Source organism: Aquarana catesbeiana, linkage group LG01, assembly GCF_042186555.1.
Source record: "Aquarana catesbeiana isolate 2022-GZ linkage group LG01, ASM4218655v1, whole genome shotgun sequence".
In the NCBI taxonomy this organism is placed as follows: Eukaryota; Metazoa; Chordata; class Amphibia; order Anura; family Ranidae; genus Aquarana; species Aquarana catesbeiana.
Genome location: NC_133324.1, coordinates 892,232,792 through 892,259,393, shown reverse-complemented (window position 1 = coordinate 892,259,393; position 26,602 = coordinate 892,232,792). Strand labels below are relative to the sequence as shown.

Below are 26,602 nucleotides of genomic sequence, written 5' to 3'. Positions count from 1 at the left end.
ATTTGTATAGCATATGGGCGATGATATGGCCCATACCTGCACTATGCTTAAACTTGATAATGGATTCTGTAATTGCTTCCTTATATTGGGTATTACCCTATGACCCCCTGTATGCCTATTTTTAGAAAGTAATGTATTTACACTTTTCAATAACATTTTGGAACAACAAAAAAAAAGATAATTTGGATGCATTTTAAGCTGCCTGCAGTCATCTATATATATATATATATATATATATATATATATATATATATATATATATATATATATATATATATAAAAGTCAGAACATTTCTTCAATTCAGAATATACCTTAACTACCTGTCTACTGGTACAATTTACTTTTACTTTTTTGCACATGTTAAAATCTGCATTGTTTACCAGAAATTACTGTAAACCCACCAAAAAGTATATATTTTCTGAAAGGAGAGACCCTGGAGAATAAAATGTTGATAGTTTGAATTTTTTGTCACACAATGTTTGTGCAGCTATTTATCAAATACATATTTTCAGGAAAAACATACTAAAATGAAATTTATTCCAAGCACAAAATAATTTCCATTTTTGATAAAATATAAAAGATGGGGCTGTGTCAAGTAAATAAATACCAAACATGTCAAGCTGTTAAATTGTCCATGCCCATAAAAAAAAAAATATTGTACCCAAAATTCTCCATAGGAAACATTTTAAAAGCCTTTACAGGTTTTCAGTTTAGATTTAACTAATGAATTATGGCACTAGAGTTATTGCTTTCACTTCGATGTCCACGGCAATACCTCACATGTGAAGTGCAATTGATGTTATATACACGTGCTCACCCTACACTGTGCTTTTTATATGGGATATGTACGAGAGTGACAGAGGTGTAATAGACCCCCAATGTCTTCCCTGCCCTCTAATACAGCTATTCCAGATCACAACTGTGAATTTATTTGGCTGAAGAAAGAAATGCATGGAACTAGGAGCTGGGGGAAGGCCGACATGGGGTGTGTATGTATAGCCAATTTTACTAATAACTGTTACTCATGGACTATGGTCTATATGTAAGTGAAAAGTTCTTAATGTTAACATTTAGGTGTATTTGAAATCCCTTCTCTTACTATCCTAAAGTACAATGATCACAAAGGCTAAAATTCAACACGCTCTAGAAATCAAACACTGCCATAGATGATTTCATTATATTTCACAGTATGACATTTCTCTGTCCGTTTTCTCAGGTTTATTCCTTGTCCAGTTATCAACAATTTCCTGCTTGACATATCAGACTGCTTTTAAAAGGAAACACAAGATTAGAGAAGATTCTTTGATCTGTGCTGCATTTGAGTGATGCAAAGGCAGTGATCTTCCCTCACTCCCTAAATAAGGGCAGTAAACCTATGATATACTTTGAGCTATCATCCAAATAAAGCCCAGGGGTCCTTATGCTATTTCCTTGTTTGCAAACTCACATATTGTTTTTGGATAGGACACCACATGAGACAGGCTCTTTGCTGAGAAGATACCATCTGCGTTTCTGCTCTTGTACAGCTGTCATGTTATAATATATTTTCAGGTTGAGAGTTATTTCCTTGATCACTTACTTTGAGGGAAACCATAAGAAGTAAACTTGCAATGCACTGAGGTCACAGTGAACATGTTTCAATAGGAGCAATCATTTTGCCTTCCCCTAGAAATGAACTGAAAAACGGTGCTTCAGTTTTGGGTATGTTTAAAGTGGTTCTAAAGGCCAAAAGGCATTCTCTGCATTAAGGTAAAAAACCTTCTGAGTGCAGCTCCCCCTAGATGCTAACTTACTTACCTGAGCCCAATCTCGATCCAGCAATGTTCACGAGAGCAGGGGCTCTTGGCTCTCTCCCCCTCATAGGCTCATAGACAGCAGCAGGAGCCATTGGCCAGTAAGGAGGGGGTGGTCAAGCCATGCTTTGTGTGCCTATGGACACACAGAGCAGGCTTGAGAGCGAGCCTATGTTAGTGCTCCCATAGTTAGTGGCTTGCTATAGCGGGCACTTGGAGCCAAAAGTGCTGTTAGGGGGCCCAAGAAGAGGTGAATCAGGCTGCTCTGTACATAACTATTGCACAGAGAGGGTAAGTATAATGGGGGTTATTTACGAAAGGCAAATCCACTTTGCACTGCAAGTGCACTTGGAAGTGCAGTCGCATTAAATCTAAGGGGTAGATCTGAAATGAGTGGAAGCTCTGCTGATTTTATCATCCAATCATGTGCAAGCTAAAATGCTGTTTTTTATTTTCCTTGCATGTCCCCCTCGGATCTACAGCGACTTTACTTCCAAGTGCACTTTCAGTGCACTTTCAAGTGCACTTGCAGTGCAAAGTGGATTTTCCTTTCGTAAATAACCCCCAATGTGTTTGTTATTAAAAAAATTTTGGTTTACAATCACTTTAACCACTTGCCTACTGGGCACTTTCACCCCGTTCCTGCCCAGGCCAATTTCCAACTTTCACAGCGCTGTCACGCTTTGAATGACAATTGCGCAGTCATGCATCACTGTACCCATATGAAGTTTTTATCATTTTTTTCTCACAAATAGAGCTTTCTTTTGGTGGTATTTAATCACCATTGGTTTTTTATTTTTTGTTAAACAAAAAAAGACTAAATTTTGAAAAAAAAAAAAAAATTCTTAGTTTCTGTTATAACATGTTTTCAAACAGGTAATTTTTCTCCTGCACTTATGTGCGCTAAAGAAGCTGCACTGTAGGACACTGATAGGCTGCACTGATGAGGCGGTACTGATGAACACTACTAGGTGGCACTGATGGGCTGCACTGCTGCACTGATCATTAGGACACTGATGATCAGAGCCCTAATTATCAGTGCAGATGTCACCTTTCACACTAGCCGGTTGTGATAGCGTAATGAAAGAACTGCCTGTAAAGTGTGTTTACATCATGATCAGCTGTGATGGGACACAGCCAGCGTGTTCAGCTTTTTGTCAGAAAAAATGCATGGCATGCTTAAACATGTGTAAATGCATCTAAACGCATGTTAACGCTAGGCAAGTTTTGCATTTAAAGTGGATGTAAACCCAATGTCATCCTTTCTAAACTACTGCCATAGGGGTTATCTATAAGGATATACATGCCTCCTGCATGTATCTTTACCTGTCAAATGTCTCCCCTCTGTCTGTTATTAGACCCTAAAAACTGCATATTCTGTGGGTGGGTCTGTTGTCTGGAGCTTGGTGGGTGGAGTCGTGATGTCAGTAGACTCCCCGCCCACCTCTACACTCCCCTTGTCAATATGCATTTTCTTTGTGTATTTCTAACACTGAACTTCTGCTGAACTTCTGCTATGATCTCTAACATACAGTGAAAAGACAGGAAAGAAACCACATGACTTCAGCATGCCAAATCATGGTGAGGTGTGGAACAGCCAATCCTTGCAGAGCTGCTGAAGAAAGGAGTGGGGGAGGGAATTTAAAAATACTGCATGTCTCTTAGGCTGATGCACAAGATGTAAATCACCTGTCACTCACAGCAAGGGGGAATATTTGACAAAGTTTTTCTCAGTTTGTCAAGAATTGTCTCATTGAACAATAAAAGGGGATTGCTCAGAGATGGATTAACCAAATCTTATACTCTACAGTAGGATATTAAAAAAAAAAAAAATTCGGGTTTACATCCACTTTAAGCATTCATTTCAATGCCCAGAAAAAAAAATATTATTTTGACGAAGGAACTGAATTCACACCCAGGCGCTTGACGTGCCAGGTGAAAAGTGTTTAGGAGAGCTGGGCAAATGCCCATTGTGCATGAGGCCATACCCCCACCATCACTATTATGTCAGGTGGTAATAATTTGCTGTATTTCACAACTCTTGCCTTGAACCAAACCACTGAATATAGCTTTTAGCGGTATATTTACAGTATGGGAAATAATTATCTGATCCCCTGCAGACTTTGTAAGTTTGCCCACTTACAAAAAAATGAAGGGTCTACAATTTTTATCATAGGTGTCTTGTAAATGATAGAAACAGAATATCAACCAAAGATCGAGAGAAAACACAATACAAATGTTATAAATTGAGTTGCAGTTCAATGAGTAAAATAATTATTTGATCCCCAAGCAAAACATGACTTAGTACTTGGTGGAGAAACCCTTGTTGGCAAGCACCGAGGTAAGACGTTTCTTGTAGTTGGTTACCAGGTTTGCGCACATCTCAGGAGGGATTTTGGCCCACTCTTCTTTACAGATCTTCTCTAAATCCTTAAGGTTTCTTGGCTGTCGCTTGGCAACTCAAAGTTTCAGCTCCCTCCATAATTTTTCTATAGGATTAAGGTCTGGAGACTGGCTAAGCCACTCCATGACCTTAATGTGTTTCTACTTGAGACACTCATTTGTTGCCTTGGCGGTATGTTTTGGGTCATTGTCATGCTGGAAGACCCATCCATAACCCATCTTCAGTGTTCTGACTGAGGGAAGAAGGTTCTCATCCAAGATTTTACAATACAAGGCCATGTCCATTGGCCCCTCAGTGTGGCAATCCCCCCACCCTCTGCACAGTACACAGTCCCCCACAATACACAACCCCCCATAATACACAGCCCCCCTGCACTGCCAGCGTACTTTAAAGTTAAGAATAAATCACTGCCATGCCTTTCTCATACACTGCTCCACCTGTGTCAGTGTCATTGTAAATCAAAGTCTCTAAATACCTCAATAGTTTTGTTCTTTCATTGACCCAGTCACATGACTGCTCTTCTCTGATGTTTGATGGATGTTTCATGGATGGCCAAGTGACTGCTCTCCTCTTCCAATCTAAAGCAACACTCGGAGAAGAAGGAGCGGGAGGAGGAGAGCAGCCGACAAGAACAGAGCTATTGAGATATTTAGAAGATTCGTTTTACGAGTGACATAGGAGTAGGTGTAGGAGAAGGGACTGGCAGTGATTTTTTCCTAACTTTAGACTATGCTGGCAGTGCTGTCCAAGGGCCAGGAGAGGCGGGGCGGCCAGCCTGTCACCCCCCCCCCCAATGTATGGCACCCGGGTCAGACTGCCCGATCCCCGCCCCCATTGGTAAAAACAAATATCGGCGTATAACACGCCCGCACTGTAATGTACGCTAATAAATACAGTAGTTCATGAGGGTAAACGTCCCTCCTTGCCATTTTCTTTCCTTAACTAAAACGGATTTGATTTTTGTCATAGTTTTCGTCAGTGGATGAAAATGTGCTGTACTTTTAGTTTTGTTTTCGTCACTGTAAAAATGCCACTGATGAAATCTTTGATGAAAATGTTTTTGTTGTTGAAATTAACACTTACCAATGGTTTGTTTGGTGTCTGTGGTCCCAGCTGCCTTGAGATCATTCACAAGCTCCTCCCATGTAATTCTGGGCTGATCCCTCACTTTTCTCATGATCATCCTTACCCCATGAGGTGAAAGCTTGCATGCAGATCCAGACCGAGGGTGATTGATGGTTATTTTGTATTTCTTCCATTTGAGAATAATCACTCCAACAGTTGTCTCCTTCTCACCAAGCTTCTTGCTCATGGTCTTGTAGCCCATTCCAGCCTTGTGCAGGTCTACAATCTTGTCCCGATGTCCTTTGACAGCTCTTTGGTCTTGCCCATGATGGTAAGGTTTGAATATAAGAGATTCTGTGGACAGGTGTCTTTTTTACACATAATGAGTTGTCCTTAGGAGCGCCTTCCTAAATTGACAGGGCTAATCTATGTACCACATGAGCACCCAATCTGTAGGAGCCAGAATTATTATTGGTTGGTAGGGGATCAAATACTTCTTTTACTCACTGAACTGCAACTCAATTTATAACATTTGTATTATGTGTTTTTCTGGATTTTTGGTAGATATTCTGTCTCTATCGCTTAAAACACACCTATGCTAACAATTATGGACCCTTAATTTCTTTGTAAGTGGAAAAACTTTCAAAATCTTCAGGGGATCAAATAATGTTCTCTGTCCATGCTTCTTTTTGTATGAGTAGCTTTTATTTGTTAATGCTGATAACAATGGTCACCGAGTCTCTCTACTGACAGTAGTCACTAGTACAGGAAGAGAGAGGGATTCACCTAATGGAGACACTTGTCCTAGTGACAACTGTCATAAATGATATCAAATTATCCCTCACATTACACAGATTTCATATTACTTGCCATTGTTATACTGGGACAAGTAGTAAGGAGAAATATCCCAGCAGGGTCATAGACAACAGCATAAATCTCCCAGAGGATTTAATCGTTCCTTTTTCCATTACTCACTAACAATATATTACCAAAAGTATTGGCACACCTGCCTTTACACGCACATGAACTTTAATGGCATCCCAGTCTTAGTCTGTAGCATTCAATATTGAGTTGGCCCACCCTTTGCAGCTAAAAGTGTATATCAAAAACCCCATTAGGGATTTACAAAAAATCACTTAAAATGACACTAAGCTTTACTTTAAAAATATTCTATTCAAGTACATATTCCTAACTCAAAAAATACCTTCTATTGCTCTCAGCCTCCTTCAAATCTCTAAATTCCTTTTTTTTTCTGCTGCTGTGATCTGACTTTGAGTTAGATGGTGGCTACATTTGTTCTCCATGATCTCACTGTATGTATGAATGTAGCCACCCTCTTTTTTCACTTTCGAGATGGACTATGGATTACACTATATTACCAAAAGTATTGTGACACCTGACTTTATACACATATGAACTTTAATGGCACCCCAGTCTTATGCCCCGTACACACGGTCGGATTTTCCGATGGAAAATGTCCGATCGGAGCGTGTTGTCGGAAATTCCGACCGTGTGTGGGCTCCATCGGACATTTTCCATCGGATTTTCCGACACACAAAGTTGGAGAGCAGGAGATAAAATTTTCCGAAAACAAAATCCGTTGTCGGAAATTCCGATCGTGTGTACACAAATACGACGGACAAAGTGCCACGCATGCTCAGAATAAATAAAGAGATGAAAGCTATTGGCTACTGCCCCGTTTATAGTCCCGACGTACATGTTTTACATCACCGCGTTTAAAACGATCGGATTTTCCGACAACTTTGTGTGACCGTGTGTATGCAAGACAAGTTTGAGCCAACATCCGTCGGAAAAAATCCTAGGATTTTGTCGTCGGAATGTCCGAACAAAGTCCGACCGTGTGTACGGGGCATTAGTCTGTAGGGTTCAATATTGAGTTGGCCCACCCTTTGCAGCTTTAACAGCTTCATCTCTTCTGGGAAGGATGTCCAAAAGGTTTAGGAGTGTGTCTATGGGAATGTTTGACCATTCTTCCAGAAGCACATTTGTGTGTATACACACACATACACACATTCCAATTGTGCTGTGAGAAACTTGTGTAGATCCACTGAAAGCTGTTTGCACAGACTTTGGTGTACCATCACCAAGACAAAGCACATACCATTTGCTTACCAAAAAATCTGACTCCCTAAATTTTATGAAGTTACATGCACTTGTAATCTGCACGATATTTACAACCACTTCACTCAAAAAGTGATAACGCATTAACGCATTTATAGTGACCTTTTCCCAGGAGCAGCCTTTCACCACACTGCCTGGTCAGGTACAAACCACAACAACCATGCGTATGCAAAGAATAAAACAAACTATATGCAATACCAGGACATACTGCGCTGCTTTATTAAAGTAATGTACTGACAGCAAACTTTACTAGGATAAACCAACAAATTGTTTACTTGTCCTTGTATTGCTTTATTCTTTTCATTTACAGGGTTGCCTGTGATTGGTACTGGACCAAGCTACTATACCTGCAGTGTTGTTTTTTTCAGTGAAGTGGTTGTAAATATCCAGCAGATGACAAGTGAATGTGAACTCATAAGTTTAAGGATTCCAATTTTTTTGGTAAGCAAATGGTACGTGCTTTGTCTTGGTGATGGCACACTGAAGACCGAGTAAATTGTTTGCAGTGGATGTGCACAAGTTTATCACAGCACAGTTTTATTGGATTTTTTTGTGTGGCATATTTTTTTTTGCTTATTATTTATTGTACTAACACTTTGGAATGTACATATATTAATTATTCTTGATATCCATCACACTATAGCATTTTATTGTGGTACACACTTATATGATGGGTGTTCTTTTCTTTCTTTCATTCCCCAGTGACAGCCTGCCAGAATAGCTAGGATCTGTGAGAGCAGCTCTGTATTATACCTTACTTCCCCTATACGGTACCCTCCTGCCCCCTGTACTGTGTCCACGTACCCTCCCCCTGTACTGTGCCATCCTGCCCCCTGTACTATGTCCACTTACCCCCCCCCCCCCATGTACTGTACCATCCTGCCCCCTGTACTGTGTCCACTTACCCTCCCCCTGTACTGTACCATCCCGCCCCCTGTACTGTGTCCTCTTACCATCCCCCTGTACTGTGCCCTCCTGTACTGTACCCTCCTGCCCCCTGTATTGTGTCCACTTACCCTCCCCCTGTACTATGCCATCCTATTATGGGCGTGAGTGGGGCCTCATGTCTTAATTTTGCCGAAGGCCTCACAAAGCCTAGGGCCACCTCTTCACCTGCTCACAGTATATTTACTGTGAGCGGTTGGCAGGGGGTTAAATACCCCTCATTATTAGGTTGTGCAGCCCATTTTGAAGAACATTGCTTTAGAAAAACAACTTATGTTCATGTTTTTTAGTTTATACCCACACTAAAACCCTGGTTGAATAAGGAAAAAAATGTTTTTTTCCCTCAGAAGTTGTCAGATCACCTGAGACCAGGTGACAGATGCACCCTGTTGGGGTCTGGAGTAGTGGACCCTACGGCTCACTGCTGCGGATGGAGCTCTAGCTGATACAGGAGAGCAGGTACTCTGTAGTACCAACACGGATGACACTGAGAGCTAGAGCATGAGATTTCCCAGGCCACAGAATCTAAGAGCCAGCAGGTGTTCACCAGAGGCCCCTAGTGGTGAGGATGGATTTAGCTGCAGTTTGCTCCAGGTTGCGACCCCTAGGGCCTCCCAGCTCACGCTCATGATAGACTACAGGGAGGTAAAGAGGAAGCAGCAGAGTGTGACAACAAAGGATAGTCAGGAGATAGCCAAAGGTCGGGGCAACAACAGGTAAGGATAGTCAAGAACAAGCCAATATCTGTAACTGGAATCAGACACAGAACACACAGCAAATAGCACATGGAAGCCAAACACACAATATTGATCATCAGGGCTGACTTGCAGTGCACAGGTTAATATAGAGTTCCCTGATAGGGACTGGGGTGGAGCCATGCTTTGAGGAGAGATTACTTAAGCAGCCAGGTGAGAGTGGCTGGCTTCTTAACCGCTTGCCGACCGCCACACACAGATGTACATTGGTACAATGGCACAGGCAGGCAAATGGGCATCCAGGTACGTCCTTTTCAATTTGCTGGGACCCGGGGAGAGCGTGCCCGCGGGTCCTCGATGTTCTCCAGCGGCCCGTGATTGTGGTGTGGAGAGGTAGAACGGGGAGCTGCCTATGTAAACAAGGCATATCCCCGTTCTTCCTTGTGTCATGACAGAGATCCACTGCTCCCTTTGATCAGGAGCAGTGATCGCTGTCATGTCCTAGGTAGACCCTCCCCCCACAGTTAGAATCACTCTCTAGGGCACACTTAACCCCTTCATCGCCCCCTAGTGGTTAACCCCTTCCCTGCCAGTGTCATTTACACAGTAATCAGTGCATTTTTATAGCACTGATCCATGTATAAAAGACAATGGTCCCAAAATAGTGTCAAAAGTGTCTGACATAATGCCACAGTCATGATAAAAATTGCCTCCATTACTAATAAAAAAAATGAATAATAAAAATGCCATAAAACTATCCCCTATTTTGTAGACGCTATAACTTTTGCGCAAACCAATCAATATACGCTTATTGCGATTTTTTTTTTACCAAAAATATGTAGAAGAATACATATCGGCCTAAACTGAGGAAAAAAATTGTTTTTTTATATATTTTTGGGGGATATTTATTATGGCAAAAAGTACAAAATATTGCATTTTTTAAAAAATTGTCGCTGTTTTTTGTTTATAGCGCAAAAAATAAAAACCGCACAGAGGTGATCAAATACCACCAAAAGAAAGCTCTATTTGTGGGAAAAAAGGACGTCAATTTTGTTTGGGTACAACGTCGCACGACCGCGCAATTGTCAGTTAAAACGACGCAGTGCCGAATCGCAAAAAGTGCTCTGGTCAGGAAGGGGATAAAATCTTCCGGGTCTGAAGTGGTTAAACTGAACACATGGAGAGGTAAGCTGACAGACAAACATTACTGCATATCCACCACAGAAGTCAGGGTCATGTAAGTAATGATACCACAGAGGAATGCCCAATGTAAAATGTTTATTTATCTAAGCAACAACAGAAAAAAAAAACTATTGTACTCTTTCATTCTTTTGCCCTTCTAATACAAAGTACTGGGCTATTAGTCCCTTAGCAAGTAAAATGTTACAAATGTTCCAGAGCCATACAAAATGATAATTGAGTCATAGGTGCTTTTATGAAACCCCAAATCATGTTCTAGTATTAGTATAGTATAAACTGCAATTAACAGAGCAAGCAGAAAGGACACAGTGAGTGCTAATAGAAAGGTTAAAATGGAAAAATACAATTTTAACTTAGATTCTCCTGTATGCATGTGGTTTATAAATAAGGTCAAATGTTTTGTGACCAGAGGTCATTGGTACCTAGATGCCAAAGTCAAATTTAGAAGCATAAACAAGCATCGGTCAGCTTCACAAAAACTCTTGTAATATATATATATACACCTTTTTGTTTGATACACTGTTTTAATAAAAAAAAACTCTTTTTTTATTTTTAGCTGACAAATACACACACACACACAAAGTATTTGTTTGAAAAAAAAAAATAAACTGTAATAGTATCTGACAATTACAGCATTAAACAGATGCACATTGACACCTTCAAACTGAACTGCCATGCCTAAGCTAAAAGATTATTTTGATGCCTTCAACCTGCATATGAATTATGTTATAACTGGTATAAAGATCACATCAACCTGACTGGTGTCCCATACTAATGCCGCGTACACACGGTCGGACTTTCCGGCGGACTTGGTCCGGCGGACCAGAGTGTGCCGGACAATCCGCCCGTGTGTAGGCGCCAGCGGACTTTTCCGGCGGACTTTTTCCCCAAAGTCCGCCGGACCAAGATTTGAAACCTGTTTTAAATTTATCCGCCGGACTCAGTTTCGGGCGGAAAGTCCGCTCGTCTGTGTGCTGGTCCGACGGAAAGTCCGCTCGTGTGTATGCTGGTCCGACGGACCAGATACGACGCGAGGGCAGGGTATTGCATCTCGCGCTCGCTGCAATAGGAAAAACAGATTTTCCTATTGCGGTGAGCGCGGGGCATACCAGGCCCTTAGGTCTGGTATGGATTATAAAGGGGATCCCCCTACGCCGAAAAAACGGCATGGGGTCCCCCCTAAAATCCATACCAGACCCCAATCCGAGCACGCAGCCCGGCCGGTCAGGAAAGGGGGTGGGGACGAGCGAGCGCCCCCCCTCCTGAACCGTACCAGGCCGCATGCCCTCAACATGGGGGGATGCTATGGGGGAGGGGGGCGCCCTGCGGGGCCCCCCACCCCAAAGCACCTTGTCCCCATGTTGATGAGGACAAGGGCCTCTTCCCGACAACCCTGGCCGTTGGTTGTCGGGGTCTGCGGGCGGGGGGCTTATCGGAATCCGGAAGCCCCCTTTAATAAGAGGGCCCCCAGATCCCGCCCCCCCACCCTATGTAAATGAGTATGGGGTACATGGTACCCCTACCCATTCACCTAGGGAAAAAGTGTCAATAATAAAACACACTACACAGGTTTTTAAAATAATTTATTAAACAGCTCCGGGGGGGTCTTCCTCCGGCTTCGGGGGTTCCTCCGGTTCCTCTTCTCCCGGCGTCCGGTTGGTTCTTCTCCGCTCTCTTCTCCCGGTGTTCCAGTTCTTCGGCCGGCTCCTCTGCTGTCTTCAGGTAGCTCTCTTGCCAGCAGAGGTCCGGGCTTCTGGGCTTCTTCCCTCTTCTCTTCTCCAGATGTTGACACGACGCTCTCTCTGGCTGGACTGCTCTCTGAGGGCTCCGTTGTGACTTATATAGGCAGAGACCCCGCCCCCTAATGATGTCACAGTCCCTGGGCATGCTGGGACTGTGACGTTTTAGGGGGCGTGGTCAATATCGCCCGGTGACCACGTCCAGCGGAGAGAGCGTCGTGTCAACATCTGGAGAAGAGAAGAGGGAAGAAGCCAAGAAGCGCAGAAGCCCAGAAGCCCGGACCTCTGCTGGCAAGAGAGCTAACTGAAGACAGCAGAGGAGCCAGCCGAAGAACTGGAACACCGGGAGAAGAGAGCGGAGAACAACCAACCGGACGCCGGGAGAAGAGGAACCGGAGGAACCCCCGAAGCCAGAGGAAGACCCCCCCGGAGCTGTTTAATAAATTATTTTATAAACCTGTGTAGTGTGTTTTATTATTGACACTTTTTCCCTAGGTGAATGGGTAGGGGTACCATGTACCCCATACTCATTCACATAGGGTGGGGGGGCGGGATCTGGGGGCCCTCTTATTAAAGGGGGCTCCCGGATTCCGATAAGCCCCCCGCCCGCAGACCCCGACAACCAACGGCCAGGGTTGTCGGGAAGAGGCCCTTGTCCTCATCAACATGGGGACAAGGTGCTTTGGGGTGGGGGGCCCCGCAGGGCGCCCCCCCTCCCTCAAAGCACCCCCCCATGTTGAGGGCATGCGGCCTGGTACGGTTTAGGAGGGGGCGCTCGCTCGTCCCCACCCCCTTTCCTGACCGGCCGGGCTGCATGTTCGGATCGGGGTCTGGTATGGATCTTTGGGGGAACCCCACGCCGTTTTTTTCGGCGTAGGGGGTTCCCCTTTATAATCTATACCAGACCTAAGGGCCTGGTATGCCCCGCGACGGGGCTCGCAAGGTGTCAATCTTGCCGATAAAAGCGGCAAGATTGATTTCCTTTTCTAGTCCCGTCGCACATGAGTCACGTTCAAAATGAACGGACTTGTCCGTGTGTGGGCAAGTCCGTTCATTCTGAAAGTCCGCCGTACCTCCGGCGAAAGTCCGTCGGAAAGACGGGCGGACTTAGCCCGCCGGAAAAGTCCGGTCGTGTGTGGGCAAGTCCGTCCGTTTTAAAGTCCGGCGCACCTGGCGGACAAAGTCCGTCAGAAAGTGTGCCGGACCAAGTCCGCCGGAAAGTCCGACCGTGTGTACGTAGCATTAGAATCAGAACCAACAGCCATGCAAAGCATTGGTTGGTAGATCTCCAAGGGAGGATGTTTATTAGTGCAGCATGGGGCATTGTGCTAAGGAATGGTAATATAGACTGTGGATGAGAAGGGGTTATGACGAATTTGTAAAAAAGCCTGATCCTTTTTAATACATAATATTTTTTGTTTTTTTATTAATGCAGTGCAACATTTCACTAAAACATACAGAAAATGTTAACAATGCACATCAGTTTATGTCTAAAGTGTACATTAATGCTTGCAAGCACATACAAAAATGTATCCAAAACCCTGTACCTAAGCATGCTTTTAATACATATTCACAGATGGGAATTGACCCTCAGAGCTCTAGCACTCTGAACAGTGATGTCAACACAAACACTGTGACCATGCGTACAAGAGAGAACACAGTGATGACCACATCAATGTGCTTCTGCACCTTTATTGAGCTAGCAGTTAGATGGAGGCAAAGAGGCAACTTAGAAAAAAGAACTTGAGTAGGTCCCTATTTTGCTGCTAAAACAGCCCTGACCCGTCGAGGCATGGAATTACCATGACCCAGGCAAGGGTCACGGTAATTCCAAGTCAACATTATTCGCAGTGAAGTGTTTACTGAATCCAAATGTACTTCTTTGTATCAATGTTACCATTGATAGCACTTTGAAAACACTATTGAAACACTAGAAGATAGTGGGGGACATTTATAGACCTGCATGTACCTGCATTTCATGTCCAATGACTGATGTTATTTTTCTGCAAAACTCCACATAAATAAGAACAAGAGAAGCAGAAATGCTGCTATTGCTATGGCTTTGTCTAGTTCCACCTGCTTCATAGCCATCACATACAACATGACATCATACAGTATATACAACATAACTTGATTGTAAAGATGAAGACAATAGTTCTCCCTCAAGTCATACTACACATAGAAGTATTTAAAAAAATCTGTACTTTGCCCATACTAGGGGAAAAAATTGGTTTTGTACATAAGCAGCCCATACACACCATTTTCCCACTCCATCAAAAAGATTTGTGTGCAAGTTTTGAATTTCTGAAACTGGAAAGTTAAACAAGGTTATGCAAGCTCCCTCCCCATACTGGTGTGTCACACAACAGCACTCAGACTTAGTGATGTGTCCCTCAGGAGGTAGGAGGGGAAGGTGGGGGTTTCCCCACAAATAGAGCTTTCTTTTGGTGGTACTTGATCACCTCTGCGGTTTTTATTTTTTGCGTTATAAACAAAAGAATTCCCACAATTTTGAAAAAACAATATATATTTTACTTTCTGTTATAAAACACATCCAATTTAGGCCAATATGTATTCTGCTACACATTTTTGGTAAAAAAAAATCCCGATAAGCGTTTATTTATTGGTTTGGGCAAAAGTTATAGGGTCTACAAACTATGGGATATATTTATGGAGTTTTTATTTATTTTTTATTAGTAATGGCCAAATCTGACACTTTTTTTGGAACCAGCGACACCAATACAGTGATCAGCGCTAAAAATATGCACTGTCCCTGAACTAATGACACTGGCAGGGAAGGGATTAACATCTAGGGCAATCAAGGGGTTAAATGTGTGGCCAATATCTGTGTACTGTGTGTGCTGCTTTTACTAAGCAATGTGCTGTTTTTTACTTCCTGCTTTGCAGGTGAAAAAAAACAGCACATTGCTCCTGTCAGAAGAGAGCCCTGTGTTTGCTTACCTATACAGGGCTCTCTTCGGTAATGTCCGGAGCCAATTGTCGGGTGCCAGTGATCAATCAGCGGCTGGCAGCCACTGATTGGTTGGTGCTGCAGCCAATCGCAGCACAGCTGGGATGGCGGGGCGCGCTCTCTGCCCCAGCACGCGGATCATGTAGTGGCTGCCCTGCCGCAGTATATCTGAGGTGGGAGGTCGTTAAGCTGTTAACAAGCATTGGCAATGTACATATTGGAAAATCATTAATTAAGCTAGTTTTACTTACCACTGAGATGCCAAATTTGCAAATATGTCAGTTTCCTCCGCTTCATGAAAAAGTTTTAAAAGCTCAGGATCAGAAGAAAAGTGAGCAAGTAAACGCAGTTCTATCTGAGAAAAATCTAAGAATTGATCAGAAAAATGTTTTTACATAAACATTGAATTGTGTGATTCAAATTACAGAACCTGAAAAAATAAATACAGAAGAGCTAGACCTAAGACTGCAGTTAAAAGATCTGTCTAAACATTTATAGAATCATACCAGCCAAAACATAAGTGGTAGGCTGAATCATCCAATTGGTTTCTATTTCAGAAACTACTGGAAAAAAGTATCACCTTTTGCCACAGATTCCAACTCCATTCACTGCGATCTTCAAAATGTAAAAAAAAAAAAATAAAATAAAGTAAAACACTTTTAGAAGGGCATTTCCAGGAAAACAGGATATCTTGTTTCCTTACAGGGGAGGGAGTCACAATGTTATTTGAGTGCTGTGGGCTTTGTAATACAAACACATATCTCCGATAAAGTATTAGATTTCAATTTTTCTCGGAAATTATCTTTTAAGAACATGGCAGGTAGGTACAGCTGGAGGCTTAGGAGAAAAAGATTTTCCCAAAGAGTGCAGGAATAGCGGTCATACGAAATGCCAAAATCAATATAAAACATAAAGATTCCCTTTGAATGCTCTAACATATCTATAACTTAAAGTGACCATGATCTTCTTTACATGCATTTAGCCAGAAAGAGAACCCTGGTACAGCCATATTTTGCTATATATTTTGCCTGCAACAAATCCCCCAAAAAAACAAATCATTATGGACACTCAGATCTGTTGGAGATTAGCAATCGGTGGAATGGTTTTCCATCACTCAAACCAGCATCTAACCCCTAGATTACAAACTAAAAATAACAAGAATCCATACACAATTGTCTCCATAATACCCTTGTATAAATAATATCCTTGTATGTCTGTATTGTAGAAAACCCCTCTATGATCAGTCATAAGGGCACTTTCACCTGAGGCGTCAGTGGTAGAGCGCCGCTATTTTTAGTGGTGCTTTACCGTCATTTTAGCGGCCCTTTTTCGGCTGCTAGCGGGGCTCTTTTAACCCCCGCTAGCGGCCGAAAAAGCGTTAAAAGCGCCCGCAAAGCACTTCATCAAAATTTTTAGTGGCGCTTTACCGTCGTTTTAGCGGCGCTTTTTCGGCTGCTAGCGGGGCGCTTTTAACCCCCCCCCGCTAGTGGCCGAAAAAATGTTAAAAGCGCCCGCAAAGCGATTCATCAAAATTTCTTCATCAGTTTAGGCCAATATGTATTCTTCTACATATTTTTGGTAAAATAAATAAATAAATAAATAAAATCGCAATAAGCATATATTGATTGCTTTGCACAAAACTATAGCGTCTACAAGATAGGTAATACATTTATGGCATTTTTATAAATTTTTTGAGTTTTTTTTACTAGTAATGGCGGTGATTTGTGATTTTTAGCGGGACTGCGACATTGTGGCAGACAGATAGGACACTTGACACTTTTTTGGGACCATTGACATTTATACAGCGATCAGTGCTATAAAAATGCATTGATTACTGTATAAATGTCACTGGCAGGGAAGGGGTTAACACTAGGAGGCGATCAAGGGGGTCACTAGGAACAGCAGATCTCTCTCTCCTCCCCTGTCAGAACGGGGATCTGTCTGTTTACATTAACAGATCCCCTTTCTGGCTCTCTTTCCCACGATCGCGGCAGCTGTTTCGCAAGTGGTTAATGTAAACTTTTTTTCTCCGTTAAATCCAGATTTCAGTATTGTTTTATACTTACAGATAAATGAAATAGCAAAAAAGGAGAAAAAAAAATAATATACTGTATAAATAAGTAATAGGCCAGCATTAACGGGGTATTAAACCCAAAAGCGACCAATTTTTATATTGCATCCTCTTACAGGGATGGAGGCAGTAGACAGTTGCTAGGCAGTTTTCCCCTGCTGGCTCTAATTGGGGTTTTTTATGTGTGGGAGTGTACCTTATGGTCCACACACATATTTGTGTGCAACTGTATGTTGCTCCAATTTTGGGCGCACCTTACACAATCCAGCATGGTGGCTGGGTTCTGGGCTTCGGGCTGTTTCTTTTCCCGGAGCTGCGATGCGCTCTGCGTGCCTTCCCCATCCCCCCCACGTCCGCCCCTTTGCTTTGGGCTGGTTTGGTGTGGGGGATCGGGCGGGTGCACACATCGCATCGGCGCCACGCAGTGCTCCCGCACATGGCGTCACCAGCTGGCGCCGTTGTGCGGGCGCATAGTTTTCCATCTGGTGTCGGCGCGGCTGTACGTAGTGACGTCAGTCTGGGCGGGTCCCTGCCGTGAGCAGGGATCCCCGCCCCACGTACCGCCGGCCTGCCAGCGTGACGTCGGTGGCAATCACCGGCGCGGCCGGGACGCATATTAGGCGCCACCCCAGGCACACTTTTTCCTCCTCTGCTCTCCACAACAGAACAGACGCCATAGTGTTGGTCAGCCTCGTTTTTAAGCACCTCAAGGTAACACTCTGAATATAGTACTACCTTCTACTCCCTTTACTCCTCAATGTCAGTACTGTGACCCTCTCTATGGATTTCATCATCCACTTTAGGTCCACCATCCCACCCATGATTGGCTATGTTTTGCAGAGGATGCTTGTGTTTTGGGGATGATGCCGATATGTGCCTGTCTTGCGCTGGATTGCCTGCCACCCCAGCTCCGGGGGAGAGCTTTTCCCTGCCCAGTCCCTGCCCTGCACCACAGTCTGGTGACATCGTGAGTACCCAGAAATTGACATATCGTCCTTTCTGGTTGTATTTATTTCTATTCCTTGATGGCTTCATACTTTGTAATTTCAGAAATCCTGTAGCATCCGCCCCTGAAGAAGTGTATTCACAGAAACGCGTCGGGCACCAAGGATGCAGCCACTGGGCTTTTAATTGGATTTGACAGTTATTAATGTTTTGATGCACCTCATTATTTTATTTTCATACTCACTTTTTATATCATGTGTTTTGTGCTCCCCAGTATAGATATATGTATTTATTGTACAGTGTACATCTGCTACAGCTATTATGGTTAGACATACTATTTTTGACTGTCTGTATACATATGCATTCATGTAGGCTATGGCTTGTGCGCATGCACTTTTACATGTGTTGTATATCCAGAATTTTCCACTAATAAATTTGTACACATTTTTATTTTACTCCAATCTGTCTACTGCCTCATTTAAAGTCCCACCTGGCCTCCGGCCTTTCCCTCCTCTTTTTCTTGCATTCGGGATGGAGGCACAGCCCCACGCCTCATATAAAGTCCCAAACCTTTTCCATTAAACTCTTACAGGGATGGAGGCAGTAGACAGTTGCTAGGCAGTTTTCCCCTGCTGGCTCTAATTGGGGTTTTTTATGTGTGGGAGTGTACCTTATGGTCCACACACATATTTGTGTGCAACTGTATGTTGCTCCAATTTTGGGCGCACCTTACACAATCCAGCATGGTGGCTGGGTTCTGGGCTTCGGGCTGTTTCTTTTCCCGGAGCTGCGATGCGCTCTGCGTGCCTTCCCCATCCCCCCCACGTCCGCCCCTTTGCTTTGGGCTGGTTTGGTGTGGGGGATCGGGCGGGTGCACACATCGCATCGGCGCCACGCAGTGCTCCCGCACATGGCGTCACCAGCTGGCGCCGTTGTGCGGGCGCATAGTTTTCCATCTGGTGTCGGCGCGGCTGTACGTAGTGACGTCAGTCTGGGCGGGTCCCTGCCGTGAGCAGGGATCCCCGCCCCACGTACCGCCGGCCTGCCAGCGTGACATCGGTGGCAATCACCGGCGCGGCCGGGACGCATATTAGGCGCCACCCCAGGCACACTTTTTCCTCCTCTGCTCTCCACAACAGAACAGACGCCATAGCGTTGGTCAGCCTCGTTTTTAAGCACCTCAAGGTAACACTCTGAATATAGTACTACCTTCTACTCCCTTTACTCCTCAATGTCAGTACTGTGACCCTCTCTATGGATTTCATCATCCACTTTAGGTCCACCATCCCACCCATGATTGGCTATGTTTTGCAGAGGATGCTTGTGTTTTGGGGATGATGCCGATATGTGCCTGTCTTGCGCTGGATTGCCTGCCACCCCAGCTCCGGGGGAGAGCTTTTCCCTGCCCAGTCCCTGCCCTGCACCACAGTCTGGTGACATCGTGAGTACCCAGAAATTGACATATCGTCCTTTCTGGTTGTATTTATTTCTATTCCTTGATGGCTTCATACTTTGTAATTTCAGAAATCCTGTAGCATCCGCCCCTGAAGAAGTGTATTCACAGAAACGCGTCGGGCACCAAGGATGCAGCCACTGGGCTTTTAATTGGATTTGACAGTTATTAATGTTTTGATGCACCTCATTATTTTATTTTCATACTCACTTTTTATATCATGTGTTTTGTGCTCCCCAGTATAGATATATGTATTTATTGTACAGTGTACATCTGCTACAGCTATTATGGTTAGACATACTATTTTTGACTGTCTGTATACATATGCATTCATGTAGGCTATGGCTTGTGCGCATGCACTTTTACATGTGTTGTATATCCAGAATTTTCCACTAATAAATTTGTACACATTTTTATTTTACTCCAATCTGTCTACTGCCTCATTTAAAGTCCCACTTGGCCTCCGGCCTTTCCCTCCTCTTTTTCTTGCATTCGGGATGGAGGCACAGCCCCACGCCTCATATAAAGTCCCAAACCTTTTCCAAAAAAAAAATTTTTATATTGCAGCAAACTATTTCCATATTGCTTGGTTTAGTAACACTTTAAATCTGCTAGTCCATCTAACACTCCCCTCATCCCAGACTGCCAATGCTCCTGTCATAAGGTGCCCCCTGTGCTCCTTCATCCAAAGTGTAGGCACTGTTATACAGAAGGTGTGTTACTGGCCAGATCACCAGTTGAAATCAGAGGGGGAAAAAAAGAAAACTAAACCGGCCCCCACATCTAATGATTGGTAAGCTGTAATGTATAAAACGTAGGGTTTAGGGTTTAATACCTCTTTAATTAGTGAGCACGCCCTAACTGCTTACCTGCCCAACCCCCGTTGCATATTATGATCTCATAAGAGAGTTAAAGTATCTGTTACCCCAAAACTTCATATTCCTGATATATGCCTGCTGTACCATGTACTTGTATGAGAAAGTCCCCTGTTCTCTTTATATTGCTTCCTTTATGTGAAATCCCTGGTGTTCCCTGCCAGTCCCTTTGCCTTCCTATTAAAACCTGACCACACTATGCAGGAGAGCACACCATGGTCAGTTCTCAAGCTGTGCTGAGCCAGCTCTTATGCCGTTGAGAACAGAGGGAATGTAATCACCTATAAAAAAAGAAAAAAAGGTATTTATAATTTTTTGTGTTGCCTTTCAATTCTATTTTAAACTGAATGGGTTGTTTTACAAGGTGATCATTTACAATGATTTAAGTGTATTGCAAAGGAGAATCCTTATCCAATTGATACATCTATGTACAGTGATAAGTGTGTACACTTGGACAGTAGTTGAAAAGGGGGGCGAAAAATTGTTTTTACACATTGTATATGTACAAATTATCCAAAGGAACGCAAGACGGCAATTAACAATTTTACATTTTATTAATCAATTCAGATCACACAAGTGGTTTCAAATTTCAGTTGAAGACCTTGGATCTGCTGGGCATAGTCAGAATCCTAGCATCAGAGAAAGAGTTCCCGGGTCAGATATACAACTATCTGCAAACAATCACTAACAATATTGGGCAGAGTTCAGACACCATAGAACACATTGCTGTCCCACTAGCTAAGCCATGCTCATTGCCCTGGGAGAGCTCAATTCTTACCACCAACAAAGCCAAAATGTGCCCAGGGAACATTATGATCTGAGTTTAGGATGGATACCCCTTCCATGTGCCCAAAATGATACACCTGCAGGAGCCACAGCTTCAGTCTCCATTGTCTATTGCATGTTCCCTTAAAGGAGAAGTCCAGCCAAAGCTTGTAAAGCTGGTCTTCTCCTATGGATCACAGGAGCACAGTTCGTTTTGCACTCCTGTGACCCATTTTCAGCAGAGAGCGGTCTGAAGTCTGCTCTCTGCTGACGTCACAGAAATCAGTCCAGGCACCACGTCATCCCAACAATGGGAGTCTAAATCCTCCAGGTGCCTGGACTGACACCCCGCTCAGCCTCTTAGCGAACTGCTGTTAGCCTGAGACAGCCGCTCCCACCCCCTCCACAGCTCAGCGCTCCAGTGAGCGAGAAGGAACAGAGCAGGAGAGCTGCTGATTGACGATCAGATGCTCGGGGAGCTGTGAGAACCGAGCCAGAGGCGCCGGAGGACAGATGCAGCACCGGACCGATGCTGCATCCACCGAGGTAAGTATGATACAGAAAAAAATAAATAAATCCCATACTTCTCTTTTAATTAACTGGCAGCACGGCTACTGCTATCTGCCATTGTAATTCTCCAAATCTCCAGCAGCTGAAAAGCAAACTGTCCATGGTCCAATCTTCAGATGCTTTAAAATATAAGATTTTCTACTGACCCTAAAATCCTTTTCTCTGAGTCTATCGAGGGACACAACTTCATGATAAATAAGCAACCTGGAGCTATACTGCTGTCTACTGGAGAAATGGACACTAGGCATATAGGAAACTGAGGATCCACCCCCTTGAAGCTCTAACCCCACCCATAGCAAACCTACTCAGTTGTAGCAAGCAGTTCAAAGGGAGAGCAATTTTATGCTCAATACAAAAATCCTATAATTTTCTATTGGCCATTAAGGGAAAAAGCTCGATGATCAGGCAACCTAGAGATGTCCAAAAGAAGCAGAGGCAGAGAGGTAAACCCTGGTGGCCCTCAACACATCCAGGCAATTGAGAGAGATCTGTTTGGGGTGCACTGGTGACTGACACAAGAAAGGTAACACCAAATCATTATTATGGAGAAAGGCAGAGTCACGTTTGGCAAAAAGGGCTCCTTGGTCTTTATGCAATATCAAATGCGGCTCCTTACAGGACAATACTGATAACTCAGAAATCCTTCTAGATGAAGTGATGGTCACAAGAAAGTTTACATTTGGAGTGGAAAAAAAAAACACAAAATGGCCCCTGCCCCCATCTATAACTGGCCTTCACAGCAATGAGCACATGGAAGGGCAACGCATGCAAGACAAAACCAGAGAAAATTCCCAGCTTAACTGACCAATCAGTCTGCTTACCAACCAAATTAACCCGTCCAACAGGATGTGTTAAAACAAGGGTTTAGTTAGCACACATTTGCAAATGCATACGTAAGCTGAAGGGCCCCTTCACAGCACCCTGTATTACCTGCAGTCCTAACCCTTGTAAATTATAGTTATAGATGGGGGCCATCTCTTTGTTACTGGTGTAAATATTGGTGAGGGGATGCAATGGACACCTTTGCTGCCAATGTGCTATGTTCTGGGTGTCCAGTGTGACCCCTGTGCCTTTAAGAAGGATTGGGCTACCTCCAGGCCCACCTGCCCCCTTTCTATCCATTAGAATACATGTGCTCCCACTGATGGAGACTCTCTTAAATTTACAAGAGTTAGGACTGCAGGTAATACAGGGTGCCATTAAGTGGCCCTGCAGCTGTTTTATAACGCACTGTAATGCCATGTACACACGGTCCGATTTTCCCACGGGAAATGTTCGATGGGAGATTGTTGTCGGAAATTACGACCGCGTGTAGGCTCCATCGGACATTTTCCGTCTGAATTTCCGACAAACAAAATTTGAGATCTGGATCTCAAATTTTCCGACAACAAAATCTGTTGTCAGAAATTCCGATCGTGTGTACACAATTCCAACGCACAAAAGTCCACGCATGCTCGGAATCAAGCAGAAGAGCAGCACTGGCTATTGAACTTCATTTTTCTTGGCTCGTCGTACGTGTTGTACGTCACTGCGTTCTTGACGTTCGGAATTTCTGACAAGATTTGTGTGACCGTGTGTATGCAAGACAAGTTTGAGCCGTCGGAAAAAAACATGGATTTGGTTGTCAGAATGTGCGATTGTATGTATGCGGCATTAGACAGGATAATTCGGTTGGTAAGCAGACTGGTTGGTGAGTTGAGCTGGGAATTTTCTCTGGTTTTGTCTTGCATACATTTGGAGTAGAGGCAGAATATGGGGAACAACGTATGCAACCTCCTGAATACAGAACAAATCAAATCTGTAAATTGTTAGCAATTGTTGAAAAAGAACAAACAGGGCAGCCGCCTGACCCTTGAGGGTACTGGAGGCTAAAAGTTATTCTACCCCCAACAAAAGGAAAGAAAAAACACTGATCACTGAAAAGGCATGTGGGGAAGCCCTCAGAGACTCACACCACTGAAAATGGATTTTTCCACATACAATGATGAACCTTGCAGGACGTAGATTTACAAGCTTTCTGAAATTCCCCAGTCTCTCAGAATCTGGGGTTCAACAGGCAGACTGCAAAAATGACAAAGCAGCAGGGTGGATTATTGGGTCTTTGGGATAACAAATCTGGCATCGAGTCTCGGCTAACAGATGAATGAACGTGACAATACTCAAAAAAGGCACGCTCTCTCTTTAAATATAATATTCACGCAATTTACATATAGATAAAAAAAAAGTCTGAAAAAAGCCAACAAACTAAAAATAAAGTCTCTAAAAGTGACATTCTAATCAATTGTAAATAATGGTAATCCTGTGCAAATCCCAAAAGAAACCAGTATTGTGAAATAATCCACGCCACCAGGATACACACTTCTTACCAGAAACACTGGATCTCAGGAAAATAAGCTCAGCTGACACACAGCCATACACCATGAGATATCCCATCAATCTGTGAGGCTTCTATGCAGCCATTTGTTCTATGGCTCCGCCAAACTGGTTCCCTTTCTGCTTAACATCAGCATCACAAATAGTAAGTATTCATATAAGAGGAAGAACAGAACCTCATTGTGCAACCAATAAAAGCAAGATAAAATGTATTTAGCTTATACACTTACATGTGGATATCAGTAACTCACATTGACAGAAACAAAGATCACGCTGTTGGAACTTCTGCCGGCGTGCACGATAAAGTAATTGGCCACAAGCTCCACCCAATGCATTTCCACACAACTGTTGTCATTGTTGTCTGTCCCTGATGATGACAGTTGTGTGGAAACACATTCTGAGCCACCAAATATCAAAAGCACATGCATCTTAATAAAAATAAAAAGAGGAACCCCAAAGTCCAGCCATACTGCCTAATATGAAACTTTATAGCACATAAAGTACATAGGCAGCCCAGAGAGAAAAAAAAAAGTATAACCCTCAGCCTTATCTCCTGGCTAGCTCCACAGCCCTATGTACAGAAAAATAGGAAAACATTCTCAGTACCATAAGCAGTCTGCTAGTCACTCACAGCGAGCGAGTCTTCAGAGACAGGGAGGTTAACTGCCGCAAAGCTGGTCTCAATTCCTCTGCACAGAATCCCAAAATATACTGGCCTGACCTGAAAAGCAGAGTCCCGTGCTAACTGGAACACTAACTAGTTGTCAACACCAGTATTAACACCTGCACCTCTTTGCAGTCATGCCGGTTAACGGCTCTCCTTTCCTCCTACAGACACAGCGTGGTAGGAAAGTAATGCTGATAACCTGCAAGTCTGTTTACACGTGATCAGCTGTGATTGGACACAGTTGATCACATGGTAAAGGGGTGCTGTGATTGGCCCTTTACCCTGATCTGTAATCAGCTGTGTCCTAAGGACACAACGGTCACAGAGCGAGCCCAATGCACTTCACAGGAGGTGCACAGGGGGCAGGGTGTTCTGGGAGGACGTCTATTGACACTCTCCCAGAAATGGACGAACGCACTGTAGCCGTCATTCAGCTATAGTGCAGTCGGCAAGTGGTAAAAGCAGTATTAAACCCAAAAGCAAACATTTATTATATTGCAGCTTACCAATTCTTACATGTGATGGCTTCCATTTGTTTCTTTTTTTTAGTCTTTCTTTTATCTGGTGATCCAGCCAGTAAGTCTGGTTTTCAACAGAAATGCTATCCTGCAGTTACAGGAATGAGACACACCATTTAACACTGACACTGTGCCTAAAATGATCAGCTTTTATTTATGTAAAACCTTTATCCCAAAAAGGAAAAAACGGTTTCCTGTAGCTCAACTTCAATTCGTTAGTGTATTTAAGTCTCCTACTACATCCAGCACTCCCCTTCCCCCCAGACTGACAATGCTGCTGTCTGTTGTGTGCCCTGTGCTCCTTCATCCACAGTGTAGGCGCTCTAAAACAGAAGGGGTGTTACTGGCCAGATCACCAGGTGAAAAAAAGCCTAAAAAAGAAAAACGAATACAGCCACCGCATCTAATCATTGGTAAGCTGCAATATATTAGATTTGTGGTTTGAGGTTTATTACCATTTAAATCATTAGTTATTCAGTGCCATTGTTTTCTTAATTGTCATCTTTTTCATCTGTATAACATTTTAAAAAGTAAGCATAATAAATAAAAATATACCAACTTTTTCTACAATTTAACACAATAATGACCATACAGTCTAAGTAGCGCACGAGAGAGAGCTAATCACTTGAATAGGCGTATAGACAAGAAACATAGACTGCAGGCTCCCTCTGGTGGTCACAAGTGTTCCATTTCTATTATCCAAACAATTAATTATGAAATGTAATTTACATCAAACTGACAAAGAAAAAGGATGTAGTGTGGCAGAAAAATGAAAATGACTTGCCTGCTGCAAGGAAAGCGTGGCCTTTGGAAGATACAAACACGGATCTTGGATTAATTGTTATTATTTCTCTGTCTTCTCCTGGTTTAAATAATTTATACAAATAGCCATAAGTAGCAGTTCAGAGATCTGATGTTCACATCATATCTAACTTCACACATACCTGGATTATTTAACAGCTTGCTATATGTGTAAATTATATCATATTTTTACAATTATTTTTAGTATTGACATTCATCATTTTTAAATTTTCAGGGCATTATTCGAATAGATTATTAAATCACCTATACAGAAATTAATTACTTGATGTACATACAAAAATGTATTACACGTAAATAAAATTAGGTGACCAAAACACCACAACAAAATGTGCACCCCCTCCCCAAGTATGTATATTCATTCATTATACCAAACCACAAACCCCCCCCCCAAAAAAAAACACCCAGCATGTCCAAAATGCTCCCTAATGTGGTTGTAAAGCCAAGACATTTCTTAGCATTCCCTGCATTAAGAGAAAAAATGTCTCAGTTGCAGTATCCCCCCCTCACCCCCCTAAATACTCAATCCAGCGCTGTGCCTGTCTATAAGCAGTCCCCCCCCCCCACTCTCACAGGGTTTGCTGAGGCAGC

The 26,602-nt window shown here is 43.2% G+C and overlaps 1 protein-coding gene across 1 annotated transcript in view; it reads right to left on the bottom strand.

The window, feature by feature from the left end:
* POLN (DNA polymerase nu) overlaps nucleotides 1–26,602 on the bottom strand; it is a 202,735-nt gene that overhangs the window by 75,333 nt on the left and 100,800 nt on the right. Inside the window, exons 14-15 of the mRNA XM_073610916.1 lie at nucleotides 25,977–26,054; nucleotides 15,207–15,321 (exon numbers count right to left, since the gene is read on the bottom strand). Of these exons, the coding sequence (XP_073467017.1) occupies nucleotides 15,207–15,321; nucleotides 25,977–26,054 (193 nt within the window). The remainder of the gene's footprint in view (nucleotides 1–15,206; nucleotides 15,322–25,976; nucleotides 26,055–26,602) is intronic.